The 20,285-nt window shown below is 40.3% G+C and overlaps 1 protein-coding gene across 4 annotated transcripts; it reads right to left on the bottom strand.

Annotated features, from left to right (window-relative positions):
* Positions 1-1,054: 1,054 nt before the first annotated feature.
* Positions 1,055-18,302, bottom strand: NDUFAF6 (NADH:ubiquinone oxidoreductase complex assembly factor 6). 4 transcript variants are annotated; one of them, XM_048287004.1, is made up of 9 exons: positions 18,145-18,302; positions 14,896-14,995; positions 13,856-13,978; positions 11,792-11,848; positions 10,052-10,154; positions 7,391-7,524; positions 5,728-5,829; positions 1,713-1,769; positions 1,055-1,209 (listed from the first exon to the last, which is right to left on the bottom strand). In XM_048287004.1, exons 1-9 carry the CDS (start codon positions 18,300-18,302, stop codon positions 1,081-1,083), a joined length of 963 nt encoding a protein of 320 aa, XP_048142961.1. In that variant the 3' UTR covers positions 1,055-1,080. The 4 variants fall into 4 exon arrangements, with proteins under 4 accessions (XP_048142961.1, XP_048142962.1, XP_048142963.1 ...); XM_048287005.1 differs by lacking the exon at positions 18,145-18,302 and adding an exon at positions 17,778-18,096 and having other exon boundaries at positions 14,892-14,995; XM_048287006.1 differs by lacking the exon at positions 18,145-18,302 and adding an exon at positions 17,778-18,094 and having other exon boundaries at positions 13,856-14,037; positions 14,892-14,995.
* Positions 18,303-20,285: the final 1,983 nt, after the last annotated feature.

Genomic DNA, 20,285 nt, shown 5'->3' with positions numbered 1-20,285 from the left:
AAAAGCAGCTATTTACTAGAACAAGGATGAGGGCAGAACAAACTACCAGATTTGTGCAATTGAATCAAGCTGAATGTTAGGAGGCATTTTACCATACAACAAATCAAACAGATTTACCTTGACCCTAAAAGATGCTGAGTACAAAGCTCCTAGTAATTTCCCACAAAAAAAACCCAGATCCATATCTTTAGAGAGAGAGGACTAAAATTATCTGAAATGTTCAGGAATATGTTTTCACAGTACCAAAGAAAAGGAATTCAGGGAAGCCATGTAGGAGTTTGTCCTGAGAGACATGCTGGATACTGAACAAAGGGGCAGTCAAACCCACATTGCAGTGACAGCTGTGGGCAACAACAGAGACGAAGCCAGGAGGAAGATACAGCCAAACTAAGAGCAGAGTGAAAATTCCAGAGGTAAAATATGTATTTTATTTTATCCATGCTAATCCATACATATTAATGTATGGACTCTCTTCCTTGGTTGCAAAGCTATCCTCCCACTACCTACAGTCACTTCAATGCTCAATCTCAACACACAGTTAAATAATTTCTGCTAAAGCTTTTCCTGACAGTTTTCTTGCATTCAAATATACCTGCTCATTCTTCCAACTTTGAAGCATCATCCCTACTTGCAGGAAACCTGCTCCTTGCACTAAATAGAACTACTTAGCTGATTTATAGGGCATTTACTGTAACTGCTTTTGGGCACAAACAAAGCAGTCTTTTTTCTTTTTCCTTCTCTCAGCAAAGAATCAGAACTGTCAGAAGTATCCATTAGCACAGTGTTTGTCCAAGAATTCTGTCATATTGCTGTTATTACAGGAAAGACAAGAAAAGCAATCTCAGACAAGGACATATGACTTGGCAGACATATGAAAAAGAGATATCAGCCTAATACTCCAAGAAGAAACTTAACTTCTGCCAGCAAGCTGACAGCTACAGTTCATGTGCATCTGCTGTTTCCCAGGAACTGCATTTTGCAGAAGTGTGAAGTCAGACACTTCACAATTTTAGCAAGTTAAGATATTAAAGAAAAAAAACCTCAGCACTCTGAATCCATATTAAAAAAACCAAGCAAACTTTAATATGTTTTTTTCCAAGATCTAATATATAAATACAGTGGTAATAACGTACTCTTCTTTTGTAAGCTTGGATGAAATATATTGAAGTCCACTTTTCGCATGTTATATAAATAATCATCTAAAGCAACCTAGAAAAGAAAAAAAAAAGCTCAATCCAGATGGTGCACACAAATAATTAGGCATTAAGTTTAGAAAGCAATACATGAAACTGAATGGGAAACTGCAAAAAAGGCTTGACAGTTTGTGCTATTAAATGCTAGTGTAATCATCACATTTCAAGCATATAAAAAAGGCAACTTTTGTGAAGAGAAGTGTTATCTTTTAGTAGACCAATCAGCAAATTATGAAAATAGACAGGATTTGGGGGTCTTGCATCAGAACAGCAGTCTATGAATATACAGACATCTTGGTTGGAAAGATGTAGTTAAAAGAGAAGGATTACAAGTGTTGATCTAAACTGTAAGGTTCTACAGTCAGGCACACATTACGATTTTTATGATTTTCAGGTGTTACATCCTCCCAAAACAGACACATGAAATAGTAGTTAACCATGCTTGATTTGATACTCTTCACAAATATATCAGCACAGTAATAAAGTCCATCACTTAAAGAGTGCATATATCACACCTACCGTACAGAAAAAAGCAGGATATGCCTTCACAGGAACTTTCTTACTGAAAGATCTAGCCTAAAAGTAAATGGGGTAAGGTGGGAGGGAAAAACAAAACACAAAAAAAAAGTACTTAGCAGAAGAATTTGCCATTTCAGATTAAACATCCAGTACTATATATAAGGCTTAGAGGCAACAAACTGTAAAACAAGCATTATCCCTTCTTATTTTGACATCTTGAAACTGTAACGTTTCATTCCATGAAAGCTGTGTACAAAAGTAGTTACACCAAAGTATGTAATACTGGGAGAGTCTTGCTAAAATACTTATATGATTTGACAGACTTCCAAGACCACACACTATAAACCAAGGTGAATTAGCATTCCTTGTTCCAACAAAGTCCCAAGTAGAATGTGGTTTAGTGAATACAGTTTAACCTTTTTTTTTCCCCCAACAGATAAAAATGATGGAAGACCAGAAATGCATTTTTCTGAGTGCATCTTTTTGGTTCAATGTTGCCATCAGTCCCAGGAGCCCAGTTATAAAAGCTCTAGTTACATTTCTGAGACATCTAAATGATCTCAGTTCCCCAGTATCTACAATAAACATCTAAAGCGTGGCTGAATCAAATCTGCAATTTAAACTCATATTCAACTCAGTACATCTAACAGAGCTGAACAAGTCTTCCTGTAATGCCTGCCTATAAAAACAAAATTCCTCCTTGTTTTGCCTTTTCTTACAGGTTAAAACAAACTAACTCTCTATAAATACTGACAAGAATGTGTGAGTTTGTTAGCTTAGTTTTTCATGGACCCTTCCCGACAACTGAGAAACAACAGCCTGAAACTTTAGAAGGAAAAAATTAACAATCTTTTCAGAAGACAAATTATTTTAAAACTTTGAGATATAATAACACGTGTGTGTGTGTGTGTATATGTATCTCTAAAATAGAAAAATGTTCTTCCCTGATCTAATGCTCTGCCCTACTATTATTAATTGCAAGATGAAAAAATAAAGTAGTCTTGTTTGACCTTCTTAACCCAGAATGGGTCACATGTCATGCAGAAAACATTTTATCTCCTTGGTAAGCTGAGTCCATAATGATGTAGCACAACTGAGACAAATGCAAAAAGCCAAAAGGGAGACCCTTTTAAACAAGGGGAATCAGGGAAGGGGTGCTAAAGAGAAAGAGGGAGAATGTGTAAATGTATTTGTAGGCTTTCAAAGGGAACACTGTGGGACTGACAGAACATTTGTTATATGCTTTCATGCTGATAAAACACACAACTCCTACGGAAAACTGCAATCTCCATTATCATATTTTGCCATCTGCTGGTCAGCAGTTGCAGTGTCAGAAGACCTGACCATACTCCAGAAACCTTCCTCCCAAGATTAAGGGCCACATACTACAACATGCTTCATGTAGAAACTCCATTCAGCATTTCAGATTTATGTGTCTTCTGGCTGTGGAATGGGGGTGGTAATTGTTACCCTCATCCTCTAAAATATGTGCTTTGTGTAACAAATACTGAGATGGCTGAAACCTCTCTGCAGTTTTAAACTTTACCTACCCTGTAATCCCAACTAAAACGAAGGATAAATGGCTGGAAGGACCCTCAGGCAAAACAAAATGGTGATTTTATGCAGCAGAACAAATGCATTTAAAGGTACCAGCCCATTAGATTCACCTAAAGTCCTGAAATACTCCACAAGCACTGCCAGCAAAAGCCCATTTTGTCCATTAGGGCAGAAAGTAGCCTTGTCCTTGCATTAACAAAGATCATCTGATTATGAAGGAGGCCAACACCCTGTTACTGCTGCCAGTTATGGCCAGTTCAAGTGGCTTGAACACTATAGAGTTCCTGCACTTTCAACTATTCACTGATGATGGAGACTAGAAGCAAATATTCAGAGAGGAATTTTTTAAAATTTTAATTAAGATGATATAACCCATCCATTAAAAAACATACACGGGGGGAGAAAAAGGGAGGAGGGCCAGGATCAACATTCAGTTGAATAAAATGCTAATGCTGTCCTAATCTGGTTTCCTTGGGTTTATACTTTTCTATTTAGTCTCCAGTTACATGATCACATTGCGTATTTCCCACAGGACCCTCCCAGTGCTTAACATGGGCAGGGCTCTAAGAATGAAGTGGGAAGGAAGGAGGCCTGTTCTATTCAGAAGTTGGTAGACTCATGTTGGGAGCCAGGGGACCAATGCACTATGAATTATTGAATTATCTGGAAGGTTCTGAAGAACCAAATTCTCTTCCTGCTTCTGTCCCAAAGTTTCCATACAATACCAGCAACCAAATTTTAAGTGTGAGGACCATAAATACACATTACTCATTTTCCATGCCTCCCATCCCTGATACGAGGCATTACAGGTCACGCACTTGGCATTTTTCTAAGCCAAAATTGCAACTAAAGTCAATGGGTTTTAACATTGTGCATTATGGGTTGAAGGGTGGAGAATAAAAAAACTAAAAAGCCAAAATATTTCAGCTTGAACAAAGATAATTGACAGTTTTGATGTTGTACTTTTGTCTCTGTTCCCTGCTTGTAAATGGAATAAAGTTTTCTTGGGCATGTGACCACAAAAACTGAGACATCAGGTTAAACAACATGAACAGGAATGCCTTAAATGCAAATTATAATTAGTGTATGAAAAATAAAGCCAAAGGATACACAGAATGGTTTGGGTTGGAAGGGATCATCTGATTCCAACCCTCCTGCCATGGACAGGGACACTTCCCACTAGACCAAGTTGCTCAAAGCCCCATCCAACCTGCCCTTGGACACTTCCAGGGATGGGGCAACCACAGCTTCTCTGGGCAACCTGTTCCAGTGCCTCACCACCCTCACAGTAAAGAATTTCTTCCTAATATCTAATCTAAACCTGCTGTCTTTCAATTTAAAGCCATTATCCCTTGTTCTAAACGCCCTTGTAAAAAGTCCCTCTATGGCTTTCTTGTAGGCCCCATTTAGGTACTGGAGGGCTGTTATAACACATAGACATTACTAACATGAAATAAAAACATTGATCAGCTAAGTAGGCACTGACTGAACAAACCAGGAATGCCACATTTGACCTTCAGAAAAAAGATGAAGGGCTCTTCTATTTCTATTGCCTAAGATACTGTGATCACATTTAATGCTGTAATTGAGAATTACATTAATGGTGCAAATGCAGAGATAAATCTGGCATTTCTTTGCTCTGAAGTGGTATCTTTGCAGACCACCTTGATTGGAAGCACTGGGTGCAATACTCAAAGTATACACATACATGTACTTGTAAGAAACTCTTTGCAGTGCTTTGTTTTCCAGATAGAGGCAGACAAAGCATCACCAATAAAACATTCTCGTGCTTTTGTACTACACACTAGCAAGTGTCTCAGAATGCAGCTAGAATAAAAGCATGAAAGAAAAAACAGAGTAGGACTCTGCAGTTCTTCAGGGCCCATCATCCACTGTTCCAACCAAACAGACTTTCCTAATTGACTTGGTTGTGTGCCAGGAAAGAAATAAACAGAAAGCACCTTTCTCAACATAGCTTTGGGCATGGCTGGTCATGTTAGGGAATGAATCCCCCCTCCCCCACACACTAACCAGCAGTTAAAAGCAACAAGCTCTGTTTTCCTGGCAGCCATTCCACATACATGCTGCCATGTGAAATACCATATGCAGATGTGCTTTCTATGGTGGTGATCCCATGCTGGTACATAGCTGCATTTATAAAAGCCTGCTTAAAGTTTCTCTTCCAGTAATAATTCTTCTAGGCTGCATTTATATATACGTAATTGGACCTGGCTGTGAGTAAACTGTCTCGTGTACATAAAGACAATACTCATACAGAAGTAGTTGTAATATTTGAATGTTTTGTGTGGTGGGATTTTTTTAATGTAAACTCTCAAAATAATAAAAGGCAAAATATTTGAAATTAAGTATGCAGCTTTAAGTCTTCTAACAACAAATGCTTTGTGAAGACGAGCATCAGTTATGCTTATTTAGATAAATGAAAGAAAAGGAATCTCACATGTTCTAGATGAATATGGGCCTGGCTGGCGATGTCATAAATTACATCTCTCACATTTTTGTCTTGCTTGCCTCTTATGAAGTCCTCTTGTGAAACTCCATGCTAGACATAGGAAGGAAAATCAAAATTAAAAAAGAGAAAATACCCTCTATAAATATCAAGTTTCCTTTTTTGCTTCTCAAGAAGCCATCCCAGCAATGAAGCTAAGGACTAAAGACTAAAACAGCCTAAATGTTCTATCATTGCTCTCTCTTCTTTTAATCCCTTTCTTTTGGTCAGTCACTTGGAAAAAAATTCAAGAGAACAAAGAGAACAGTTGGTACAGACTCTCTGCGCGAGTTTGTTTCCTAAAATTTTGTGGTCAGTAAGATAACAAAGTCAGATTTTAAAGTTTGGGGGATTTAGATCAGTTTAGATACCCTATTTTTAAAACCCTAATCCAAGAATCGATATTGAGCAGAAGGAAGCCAGTAACAGCTAACACAGAGGCCATGCTGGCTTTTGAACCTTGGGATTGGTGTGCACATCCCAGGCTTGCAAAAAACCAACCAACCAACCCCCAACCACAAAACATCAAACAAACCCATCTCCAAAAACCAACCAACCAACAAAATCCAGAACCATTGGAAAACAACCCTTCCAAACCCCCAAAAAGCCAACTCTGAACTTATTCTTTGACTATAGTGACCAATGTTAAGACAGAATATGGCATATTCAGAATTGCACCAGTTGCCCACTCCTCTCAACAACACTCAGGCATGTGAGAGCTCTATGAAAGTGGGCAGAAAGGCTTCACAGGAGGTACAGACTCAGGAGAACTCCGCAGTTCTTGCCAGCAGCTGAAATGCTTACAAGATTATCTGCACAGAAGGGATACAAGCTGTTTTTACAGTTTCATTGCAGAACACCTTCCGTGGCAAGGAATGACTGAATTTTCAGGCTATGTTTGAAAAGCTGAAAACTTGGAAGGCCTCCCATAACATGCAGTCCCAGAAGAGCTGAAAGGAGAGTGCAATTCTCTTCTGCAGTTTTATAAACCTGACCTATATCAGTACCTACATTTTTTGCAGCTACTTACACTACTAAATTTCCAATCCAAACTTTTAATTGTATTGAAATTATATTCAGAAAATACTAACACAACCACCTCAGGCATCATCATAATTGCATCCATTTTGGTTATATTGAAAAAGAACAGCATTAACATTTACAAATAAAGACTGGAAATGAAGGAGTAACAGCTGACATACCTACAGATCAACCCATGGAACATTAATGAAAAATTCTGAGCTTTAATCCCATTTTAGCTAAACTGCAAGATCTGCTAAATTCCAATGCAAATTTGGGGTGCAGTTTAAATTGGAGGACTATACCATCTCCTGCAGAAATGTATGGAATATAGGCCTATGACTGTCAAATATAGAACAAAAAAACTCCCACAAACCACCAGCACATTATGAAAACGTAATAAAGAGAAGCACAAGAAGATTGTTCGGAAGTAAAATTTCTCACAGTGCTTCCTTTATGGTGATAGGAAAAGGGAAAAAAACCAAAAAAACCCACACCCAACCCCAAAACACAAAACCCCATGCCCCATTCCATACACACATTTTTATACATTAATGGAAAAATTCCATTTTTAATAAAAATTTGCTTCTCTTACCAACATACAAATGTCCATGGGAAGAAAGACCTTTCGTCTTGTACAGTGATACGGAGTTGCTCTTAAACAGGTAACTATGCCTTGTGCTTTCCCAATGTGACTGGCTGCATGGTCAGCATGGATGTCCCTCACACCTAAAATTGCAGAAACAGTATATTAAGAAACATGCAGTCAGGCCTTTTGAGGGCTATGCTCTTCTCTGGTGTGTATCACAGTCATACTTTAGGAAAGCTACGTGCATTGGTCCACAACAGAACTGTCCAAGTGCATAAACTGCCTTGAAATCTCATCTCAGAGGTGCAAAACAGCAAGAAAATTCATTCATTTCCACATTCAGGAGCAAGATGCCTCTTGTTGCAGTATCTGCAAAGGGTAGACTTAGCAGAGCAGCACCTATTTAGATATAACACACTGGTACACAAGTTCATTTTCATTGGCATATCCTCTCCCAGGCTAGCAGTATTCCAAGAACTGCTTTTCCTGCCAGAAAAAGTCATTCAAGTGTGAGATTCCTTACAAGCATTAATGCTTGCAGTGTGGTTTCATGATTAGCTGCAGCTGATTCCTCCGTGTAGTGAAGGCAAAGAGAATGATCCTATGCTTCACCCCCCAAACCCATACTTCTGCCCCCTCCCCTGTGCTGTCAGGAGCAATGAGGCAAAGTGAATCAGATCACCAAAACAATGGAAAAGTAATGTAAGTTACTGCACAGTCAGTCACACAACTGTGAGAATGGAAAGGGGGAGATGAGTGGGACAGAGCAGCACCATTGCTCTTCATGGCAAGACCATCCAAGTTTGGCTCAGACTGATTACAAAGCTAACCCAGGATAAAATGAAAATTTAAATTAAAATTTATAAAAACTCTAACAGAAGCAGCATCCTACAAAGAAAGAAATGAGGATAGAGGAATTACAGATCACTGTAATTGATCAGAAACTGACATCTGGAAATGATAATGGGGGTACCAGAATCACTGCAGAAGCCTATCTAGGTCTTCAGTGGGTCCCAGAAGCCTCTGTGAAAGAGTGACTATACCCAGACTACAGGGACTGATTTTGGCAATGGCAGCAGAAAACAAAGTGTGGCTTGGTTGAATCAATGGATATTATTTACTAAGTACTTAGGCAATTATTTAGAGAGCACAATTATTAATATTTTTAAATGACAGGAGCTGAGAGGAAGTACCAGAACGCTGGACGACACAATTACCAGTAAACATGAGCTTGATGAAAGGAGTAAGATGAAATCAGCAAGAATAAGACAGCAGTAGTACTGGGAGAGAGACACACTAACTGGTCAGGAATAAGGAGTCTAAAAAGCACAAGAGATTTCGCAAACACGACCTGAATGAAACCAGGTCCACCTAGTCTAGAAAACCCTGCTAATGGGCAACCCCAAGAAAGGGGCTGTGTTTGATTACTTTCTCCATCTGTGGAAAAAAAATCACAGAAGTTAACTGTTTAATATGCAGTGAAGGAGACTTTTGCTTAGATATTTTGTTACATTTCTATATTTAAGAGAAGCTAAACATGACAATAGAACACTTAAAATATCCAGAGTCTCCACACAGATTTTCAAAAAAAATTTTATCTGATTTGTACAAGGAGTGAATGATCCAAGCATGACTGAACTTATTCAGGATTTCTTAGAATGGAAGACACTGGTATTTCTCATACTCCTACATTTCTTCAAATCAGAGGTTCAGAAAGACACTTGCAACATTTCACTGATTTCCTACTGAGGAAGCAAATATCAGATGCTAAGAAGCAAGTTCCTCAGTTCTTCCAAAGAATGTGCTCACCATCTCTGGTTTTTTACTTCTCTTTTTTCTATTTTTTTGAACTCTTTTAACATCAGTATTTGCCTTTCATCAGACTACTCTGATAAGCAAGAGGAAAATATTGCTACTACAATACTAAACACTACTAAAAAAAAATAATAATAATAATAATATATATTCACCTTTTTTTTTTTTTACATCAGAACTCATACAGGGAGTATTTCCAGAACGAAACAGACACTTAAATGAAAACTATCCTTTTCTTCAGCACAAATGAGCAGTTCTTTCCCAGTCTATGATTCTTACATTAGACATGACACAGATTGTAGCTCTTGATCACAAGGATCATCTTTGTCACGTTTTTTCTAGCTATTCATTTAGTGATAGTTAACGTATTTCTAGGAAGAGGAGAGGATTCAGACCCAAATTTACATCACCAAGGGAAGTTTATAGTTTGGGAAGTTGGCTGTTTCAAGATAATCAGTGTCTCTCACTGATTATAGAACAACAGCTGCAGGATACCTATGGTACTTTGTATTCTAACAAGTAGGACAATCCAAATACAGTGAAGAGCTGAATTTACCTCGCTCTACAAGAGGAGCAAGAACAGAGAAAACAAAGCAACAAAGAACAGCAGGAAACTGCACTTCAATGAGCTTTGCACTGAGCAGCTTCCAAGGCTTCCACAGTTCTAGGACAGCTTTAGTACGATTCCGCATTTATGGTTCATCATTCAAAAGGTATCTGAAGTACTACCTAAGACAACTTTTACTGAAATTAAACTCCAGTGGAAAAAGAAAGGGCTTTTTGAAATATCAGTAAACATTGTACCTGCACTAATAAGTCATCAGCAAAATCTAGAAAGGGGAAAACACCTACCCAGCATTTCCAAGGTGAGGTACAAGAGAGCACTCTGAGTGTTCTCGGCGTATGTTTCGAGCTCCTGGATGTTACGGTATGCCCTATCATCCAAATTCTTCTCCTGTAACATGAACGCGGAACTTCAGCAGAACATAAACATAACACTGCTCATACAGGCTTATTACTACAGTCACGTCAACCCAACGCACTACCAGAAACAAAAGAAGAGCAAAAGTGAGAGACAGAGAGAGTATAAACTCAGACAGAAGCAGTCATTAAAGCTTACCAGCAAGTCTAACAAATAGCTATGCTCAACTGCAGCCAAGTCTGCTTACAGGAGGAAATACCACTTTTTGCAATAATATGAAATCAGAATTCTCCATAAAAAAAAGAGACAGCCAAAACAAAACATCATACGGTATCCTTACACCATAGGGTTGTCAATTTTAATATTTAATTTGCATCTGAAGGAGAGAGAAATTTAGATAAATAGGAACGTATTTTTTAAAAACATAAAATAGATCTATGAAATGCACACAAATTTCTAAGTCACGTGCAAACCATAGATTCATAGAATCATAGAGTGGTTTGGGTTGGAAGGGACTTTAAAGATCATCTAGTTCCAAATTCCCTGCCATGGACATGGAAACCTTCTACTAGACCAGGTTGCTCAGAGGCCCATCCAAACTCTGAAGACCTCATAGAGAGCCCACAACCTCTCTAGGCAACCTGTTCCAGTGCCTCACAACCCTCACAGTAAACAATTTTTTTCTCAGATCGAATCTAAACCTACCCTTCTTCACCTCAAGGCCATTCCCCCTTGTCCTATCACTACATGTCCTTGTCAAAAATCCCTCTCCAGCTCTTGTAAGCCCCTTCTAGGTAATGGAAGATGCTCTAAGGTCTCCCCAGAGCCTTCTCTTCTCCAGGATCAACAGCCCCAAACCACTCAGCCTGTCTTCACAGGAGAAATGTTCCAGCCCTCTGAAAAACTTAGTGGTGCTAATAAATAATACACCCAAAATAATAAAATACACCCAAAAATGTAACATCCTCCAGCATTCTTCCTGTCCTAGCGGCTTCTGTGGTTGAAACATACCACTCTTAAGACTAAAAACCAGTCTTAACATTAAGAAACTCTGAAGTCTTTCATGGCAACGACCCTCTGCAAGTAACTGACAATCAATCTGCTCAGTCTATAGCTTCATGAGACACTAACTTTAGCAACAAAATTAGCTTAGGATATTCCTGCACTCTGCTTTTCATTCTTGTCCTTGTGTCAGAGTTCATAGCAACATCACTGTACCAGTGATATTCTTAATCTTGTTTTTTCCCCAGAAAAAAAAGGTGGCTATTTTAAACTTCATGTCATTTGAATGCTCCAATTTACACCACTGCTCAGAAAAAATTCCACAGCCATGATCAGGAGTATCATGAAAGCGTGGCAGAAGGGTTCAGTTAGGTCATTTAGTTTTTGAGGTTTTATATCCACATGAACTCACAAACTACATCAATTTAAGACAAAAATAAACTAAGGATTCTATTAGCCATTTTGGCAGAAAGAACAGAAACTATGAAGAGTAGCATCAAGAGAGAATAAAAAGAAATATAGCAGTATCATTTTTGAAGAGAAATACTACTGTCTGGAAAAGATGAATTACATAAGCTTTTGTTTTACACACGAACACATAAAAATAAGGAAAAGAAAACCAAATTATGACTAAAGCCAGAATCAGACTCTGAAGGATAAATACTTACCCTTTCATCTATGATCTTCATCAACCACATTTTAGTCAAGTTATGTCTCTTGACAGCCTGAAAAGTATCAAATAAAATCTCCATGTTAATGTATATAAAGTCATGGCAGTACTACATTCTGAAGGCTGAAATACATTTTAGACATTTATTACAAGAATTGTATTCAGTGGGTTAAATTCAAGTGGCACGCCATTGGAAAATGAGAATCTTCTTCAAACACAAAAGTTTTCAACTGGCATTTACTGCAAGTTGCTGCACACAAAAAAATGACATACCAGACATCAAGCCAGCTAACTAAAAGCATTTCTTTAAAAATATTTTTTGAAACTAATTTATTCTTGGAATCATATGTTCCCACAAAATATTTGCAGATAAATGTGTTCACTTTCCAAAAAGAACAGTGTTTCCTCCAGAGTCTAGGAATAAAAATATTTTCCCTGTAAATTTTCAAGAAAATGTCAGTACAACATACTAATACATACTGTAAAGACAGAATGCTAATAAAGCAATATAATTAATATTATGGGTTTGTTTAAAAAAAAATCTCCCAGCATCTTATATTCATGCATTCTTCTTTTGGTTCTTATCTTGTACTTGACTTCCTTCCTGTGCCACTTCATTCTATCAACTTACCTTCAATCCTCTTAATTACACCCTTTGAGTTTTTCAGAACACACTGTCAGAAAGGTTACAAGCACACATATAAACATCTATAAACAAAACTTACAGAGCAAATTTCTCACAATTTAGTCCTTATAGCTCACTTTCAACAACTTCTTTGCATCCATCATATTAGTAAATGTTTTTTCAAGGTTTGACAAGACCAGATCTTGTTGATTCAATAAATTCTGCTTGAGACAGTACTTGGTACATGAAAAGGCAAATTTTAAGTTACAACTACAAATGTCGGGTTTGAGTGTCACTTGTTCACCTGGAGTACCATTTTGTAAATGAAATCCTTGAAACACTAATGGGTCAAGACTTAAAAGGACCAAACTCAATTAATTATGCTAAATTACCCAATTTGTACATTACATCCATTTTGAGTTACCTTCATTCTAACACATGGGTCCTCATTTCTCCCAAGTTTTAAAAATTGGCTTCTTCCACAGAAATGAATGGAGAATTAGGCCTCACTTTTCAAATGTTCAAAATGGACAGAAAAGTAAGATCAAACATCATATAGTTGCTGTGTAAGTTTATATTAAAGTTACCAAGAGCTGAGCTATTAAAAAATTAGAAATACTACTGAAGGCTATTTATCTACTTCACTAGTGTATTAAGATTTGGAATCCAAATGCAAGTATTCTGGGATATACAAAACTTCAGGAACACATTTAATATCATGAACTAAATTTATTCTGGAAAATCACATTGTCCTCATATAAACTCAACAGCCACAAAAGGCTAAACATAGAATATGCTGTGGAAAGACATGCTAATTCTATTATTGTGAGTTCAGGTGTCTTTCCAAATCCTTCTTTCTAAGAATTGCAATGACATTCTTGGACATTTGTGAAGTCATGGGCTTCAAGTAGGTCACTCTTGGGGTATTTGCTGAAATATGGAAATAAAATCCCATCTTGACTGCAAAGATCACCAACTCACATTGAATTGTTAGTTCTCTGCAGTGCTCAGAGCTATCAGAGCTCCTGGAAATACTTTCTGAATTATTTCTGATCATCTTATTTTGCAAGCAATTCTGTTTGGATTGTATTAAATTGGTATTCCTTCACAGGAATCATACATGAGGTGAAGTATCACCAAAAACAATTCTTCTTCCTCTTCAAAATCAATTTTCTGGTTTGTGAGAAAGGAGTACAACTGGCAGTCTTAACTGCTGGAAAGGGTTGCAATTGGTATCCCAGTATCTGAATAACTTATATATGCTGTACTGGTTTGGGCTGGGAAAGAGTTCATTTTCTTCACAGTACTTTTATGGGGCTGTGTTCTGGATTTGTGCTGGAAACAGTGTCATTGGTTAGAACAGACAAAACCCTGACATTATTTCCCACAGTAGTATTAAATTTAAGCCAATTTTAGGACAAGAAAAGTATGTTTTACCCTCCACAATTCTGTAGCAACAGGCTGATGTGGTGGGTTATCGCTGTATATGTCTTCCACGGCGTCCCTCCAGAACTGCATCCGCATTAAACCTGTCGTCTTCTGAGTTATGGAGTCTTTAATCTGGAAAGGATACATCTGGAGTGAAATTCAGTGTCTTTAGGACACTTGGTCTATCTATGCTGAAAAGACAGACACAGGACATAGTCAAGCTCAGCAGGGAAAGAGCTCAGTTCTGTATTGACATTTATTCCTCACAAAGCTTAGGAACACTACATAGAGTAAAACTGAAATCTTCACCACAACCTGATTTTAAAACCCATAAAGATTAAGTGCCAGACAACCCTCACCTTAGCTTTCTTCCCAGGAGGAAAAAAAGCAGTGGTGACAGCAGTGAGGGAGGGCACACCAGGGGTTGCCAGAAGCACAGCCTACAGTCAGGGGTTTTGCCTCGTCAGCTCACTTCCTCGATCACTCCTTTCTGGCAAGTGTTGCCAACTTTCCCGATTGCACTGACAATTTCTGGCCACCTAGCAAAGGGGAGAGACTGCAACCACTCCTCTCTCGCAACTCTCTTAACAGCAAACTTCCCTCCTGGCAGCCTTTTCATCACCTCGCTTCTGCCAACAAAGACTTGGTCCTGATTGTATCATCCCATTTTTTGACAGACTTTCTACAGTTAGGATTTAGCTGCACTCTACCCATTCACTGCATGTGAAGCCAGGATTTAGACGCAATCACATAACAGTATCAAGAACCACCACCTGTTTGTTATAACTCAATTTTAAAATGCACGCCGAATTAAAAAGTCAGATAAACTATACACATAAACAAAGTAATAGGGGCAGGCTGGCTACTTTCCACGGGCCACTCAAAACTGGAGGTTTGTACTGCACTATTTATTCATTGCCCTTGACACTATAAAAGTTAATCTTGGCAAAACAGCACCTACTACAGAAAGAGTACCTACAAGTGTAATTTAGATAATCAAAATTGTTATTTTAAATTTCCAGAGTTCACAAATATATTTTAATACCTGCCTGAGCCAGTTCCACATTGAAGGCTCTCAAGGCAAAAGCAGAGGTTCGAGATTCTGCAGGCAACAGCAGAGAACACAGAAACCCTTCATAGTCACGCTTCCTAGAAAAGAATCAAAATGCACATTTGTTATTTATAGCTCAAAGTCAATTGGTGTGCTATTCCTTAGCACTGAACTCCTGAAAGAGTAGGGGTAAGTAATAGCTCAAAACTCTGACTTTGCAGAAGTAGCAGCTTTTAAGCTTGTTTTAAAATAAGACCAAGTCCAAGAGAGAAGGGAGGCTGTCTGAACTCTCAGTGCACCTCTGAAATCCAGATCTCAAGGCATGAAGCAAGGCTGTGGCAGAACTGCAACAAGAATCCAGATTGTCCAATTTGCAGATTTCTGTTCCAAACATGACACCACGTTTCTTTAAAAGATTGTGCTTTGGAGCTTGGCAGAAGAGTGCTTGCTTAACCATTAAGTTTTTGTTTACTGGCAACTATACTCAAAGCATAAAACCTCCAGGAGTTGGCAGTTTCGCTGCAGGTAACTTGCCTTCATTTGGCCACGTGGATGTGCCACGAAATTAAAAACAGTGCTCAGAATCATAAACTACAAAATCACTTCAGCTAACAAAAACACCTGACCATCTCTGAAAAGCTGAACTGCTTGTATTGAACATTTCTGTGTACTTTCTGATAAGCCTGAAACCTGATTCTTCCTTAGAACACGACGAACTCCCAAGTTTGGCCTGGAGAGTGAAGAAGCAGGTTGTCAAGGAAAACACGTGTACTCATTTCCATTAAGTTTACTGTTCTTGCATGTACTCGTATTTCTTTTGAGGATGATCTTAAAATAGCAAAGCCAAACTAAACCCAAGGGTTATTAGGATTGCTACTTTTAGCATCAAACAAAAAGGAAGTAAAGTTTAACAGAGGTGCTTAATCCTACAATACACAGCAGCTGAAAGCTAGCAAATGCTTCTTTTCCACAACTGTTGTCAAACTATTTTAGAGCTTGATGCAAATCCAGAAATATCAACCAAAATAATTACATTTTTGAGTTTTAGTATGCTTTAAAGGACACCTTCATATTACAGAACAGATGCGTTAAACCTCCCTCAGTTAAGACACTATCTGAAAAGCATTTATCAGCTCAAAACCTAGGGTTTTTTTCAAGATTAACTGTAGAAATATCCAGTATTGTCCACCCGAGACAGAGCTGCAAGGTTTACAGCCACATTTTCCCAGTTCCAGTCTGTCGGTGTTGTTCGCACAACACAGAACCACCTTTCCTTTCAGAAAGGAAACGAAGAAATGCGTTACACAAAGTACACAGCAACACAACAGAGAAAATTGTCTTCCCTCCGGTAGTGGCATTGACATGGTGGGTTTTTGGTTGTTTTTTTTCTTTCAATTATTCCAAGCTTAAAAATTTAGTGTAGCAAATCCATTAAGCCTCAGTAAAATAAAATTGATATTGCTGTAGATCATGTTCCACCCCAACCCTCTTCATGTATTAGTGTAAGGAATGAAGGAGGGAATGACCTTAAGTCATGTATTGAGTGTTTTTCATAGTTTTCAAATAAGCATAAGCTTACATATGAACCCAAAGACAGAAGAAAAATTAGTAATGGCCATTACTGAACTTTCCATATAATGAATTTATAATAAAGCTATCAATCCACAAACTTGTCTTTGAGACAGTGAGAGATATAAAACATACCTATAAGGGAAACATATTTTTAGTCAAATAGCTTGTAGTTAATTTAGGCATTTAACACAAAAAGGAAGACGCAAGAGAAAGGATATCTTCTGTACTGCAAAAACAAATACACATTATTAAAGCATAACTCAGTTGTACTTCCTAACGTGCTGGAGACTCAAATTCAGAACTAGGGAGTTGCTGACACTTGCATAGCCCCAAGTGTTTTACTTCTGTTTGAGTAGTAATTCCTTCGACTTATTTTTAATAGTTTATTATTTCCATGCAATATATAAGCTACTGGGAACAGCAGCTTCAATTAAATTATGCCAAAAGCACAACTACCTTTCATTTTACTATTTTGAATGCTTGTTTATTTTTCTAATTCGTCCTTTTATCATTTAATAAAAATACATATAAAAAAAGTTTTAATTCAACCATGTCATTGGAAACTAACTATTCTGTTCACAGTTGCTTGTTACTGGAAACATTTTACCTGCAGATGTTAACTTTACCTGTACACACAGCCTCTGGTCTCCTGAGTATCAGGTAAACAAATCCTGGGTAGAATAACTAGGAAAAGAAAGCTGGATTCTGAAAATCACGAAAAATGCAACGTGGCTGTGCATTCTGGTGCATCTGTATAGGTCAGCTGCTTGGTACTGCACAAAACATTTAAGATCGTCCCATTCCTTTCCCTTAGTTTTCCTACCTCAGACATTACTGCAGACCACACACACCTTTCTTTCAACGCACCAGTTTGGAGAAAATAAGCCTTTTCCACTCTTTCTATACACACATGGAACCCTTCTCCCAGCTTTTGCCAACCATCTAGAACAATTTCCGAAGGGAAATTACCTAGGTCTTTACTAAGAGACTTGTTTAACATCTTACTTTACAAAGAACTGTACTCCTGGCAACTACAAAGCACCAAAGGGGCCCTACAGATTGTTTACGGCCCAGAATCCAGGAAGGAAAAGTGGCCTGACCTGCAGTGTCTGAGCTGCACTCCTGCTCCTCTCGGAGCATTTTAGATTCGACCAGAAAAAAGCATGTTTTGGAAACATAGTCTTCCTCCTGGGTTCAGGGTAGAGACGGTACTGAGCTGCTCCAGCTGTCAGAGGGGGAGGGTATTGCCGTGGGAGGCTGCCCAGGAAGGTCGCGGACTCTCCCTCTCTGGAGACATTCAACGCCCACCTGGACACGTTCCTGTGTAACCTGCTCTAGGTGACCCTGCCTGGGCGGGGGGGATGGACTGGATGATCTCCAGAGGTCCCTTCCAACACAAACTAATCTGTGATTCTTTGTGCAGGTCGAATCATCCACGCAGCCTAAAATATGCGCCTGGTTTCCATGCTCCCGACATAGCGTGGTCCCGCCGGCCCATCGGCGCCGCCCACACGGGTTATTTTCAGGGCCAGGAGAGCCCGAGGGCAGCCTGGGCAATCCCAGCCATCCTTTCCGGGAGCCCGTCAGCGTTCCCGTCAGGTGGGAAGCGCTGCCGAGCCTTCCCGGGCCGGACTCGCCGCCCCCGCACCTGCAGCCCCCCGCGGCGGGCACTCACCGCACCAGCTCGGCGCAGTACTGCACCGCTCCTCCGGCCGCCGGGCCGCTCCAGCCCGCCGGGCCGCTCCAGCCCGCCGCCGCCGCCCGCCCGCCGAGCGCCGACGGCCGCACCAGGCCGCAGCCGATCCGGTCGCGCCGCAGCGCTGCCCGCGCCATGCTGCCCGCCATGGCCGCGGCTCCGCCCCGCGCACGGGGCGCCGGCAGGGGGCGCCCGCGGCCGGGCCGCTGTGGAGGCGCGCGGTGCTTTGTGCGCTGCGAGCGGCGCTCGGCGCCGGCCGGCAGCGGCTCCCGGGGGGAACGCCTCGCTCCGCTCCTCGGGAAACCAGACACCGTGGCTGGAAAGCGGCCCGGCGGAAAAGGACCTCGGGGTGCTGGTCAGCCGCTGCCTGAACATGAGCCAGCGTATGGCCAGGTGGCCAAGAAGGCCAATGGCATGCTGGGCTGTATCAGCAGTAGTGTTGCTAGCGGGACCAGGGCAGTGAGAGTACTCAGCGCTGGTGAGGCCACGCCTCAAGTGCTCTGTCCGGTTCTGGGCCCCTCACTACACAAAGACATTGAGGTGCTGGAGCGTGTCCAGAGGAGGGCAATGGAGCTGGTGAAGGGTCTGGAGCACAAGCCTTATGAGGAGCAGCTGAGAGCACTGAAGGTGTTTAGCCCGGAGAAAATGAAGCTCAGGGGGGACCTTAATGCTCTACACAAGTGCCTAAGAGGAGGCTGTAACTAGGTGGGGGTTGGCTTCCCAGGTAACAAGTGACACACATGAGGAAATCAGCATAAGCAGTGACAGAGGAGATTTAGGTTGGACATTAGGAAGAATTTCTTCACAGAAGGAGTGATTAGACATTGGAATGGGATGCCCACAGAAGTGGTAGAGTCAATGTCCATGGAGGTATTTAAGGAAAGACTGGACGTGGTACTGTACCATGGTACATGGTGTTTGGTTAGATTGGGCTTGATGATCTCAAAGGTCTTTTCCAACCTAATTGATTCTGTGATTAACTTTTTAAACCTGGTGCCCAAAAAACTCAAGGAAACTGAATTGTAAAAGCCTCCCTGTTTTGGGCAGTGTGGCATAGGAGTGGCTGTGGGACTGGGAAAAGCCTCAGGCTGGTGTGCTGTGTGAGGGAGAAAGGCAGAGTAGTTCTGCCCAGGCAGCAAAACTGGCCCTAGGGCTCCACCCTTGGGTGAAATGTGGTGTTTAAGGTTTGCAGTAGAAGCCCTGTTTCCTCCTCTTAGTTGGCAGAGGGGTTCCTCACTGTACAGGCTGACTGGACTTTATATGTAAAGACAGACTAGCTCTGTTAGCCATGGACAGGACCCTTGTGCTTCCTCAAAATTTGGCCTATATGAGGATAGGCCAGCAGATTCATACAAAAATGCCAGCATGTTTAAAAGCAGTTTCATCTTAAAATGACACCAGCCCAACCTATTAGTAACTAGCCCAATCTAGCTCTTGCTAAAAGAGGCACAACAGCAGTCTGGCTCTTCTTTCTATCCCCAGCTGTGCCATCCTCCTCCTTGGTGCCAACTTTGAGCTTCTTTTTATAGTACAGGGAGTTAAACCAGCAAAAACCCATCCACTGCTCACTTTTGTTTTTCATGAGTTCCTTTCCTGCCGGTTTGGTGCCTTGAATTAGTTCACTACAGGGTCAGCTGAGCAAGGGACTCTGGGCTGGGGAGAGAGTGGGGTCTCCTGGGTTGTGGGCAGTAATACATACGTTCATTAGCTTAGCTGCAAAGTGAAGCTGTGCAGCAAATATGGGGAGAGTTTTGAGTGGGCAGTGATATTCAAGGGACAAGGCATTTATTTGGAAACGAGAGCAAGCCTTTATTTTGTGCCACAGAGACAAGGAGGAGAAAGAGGTTAGGGATCACACTTAAACATTATTTATTTTATTGTTTAGTGGCCTTTGTGGGTTTCCTCTGAGCCTTTCTTCTTCCCTTTTCCTCATCTCTAAAGTTCTCTTTGTCTTGAAACTCTGAACCTTGTTTTAAACCCTTGCTGTGCCTTGAGCAGGATTTATTGTTTGTCAGGGCACCCAAAGAAGGTCATTTAGCTTTGGGTGGAGGCTGAAACTGCTGTTGTTTAAGTTTTCAGGGAGAACCCCTAGATAAACGAATCCAGCTCTTTCAGTTGCT

Source organism: Corvus hawaiiensis, chromosome 26, assembly GCF_020740725.1.
Source record: "Corvus hawaiiensis isolate bCorHaw1 chromosome 26, bCorHaw1.pri.cur, whole genome shotgun sequence".
NCBI classification, from domain to species: domain Eukaryota; kingdom Metazoa; phylum Chordata; class Aves; order Passeriformes; family Corvidae; genus Corvus; species Corvus hawaiiensis.
Note: the sequence above shows the minus strand (reverse complement) of the source record. Positions and strands in the feature narration are given on the sequence as shown.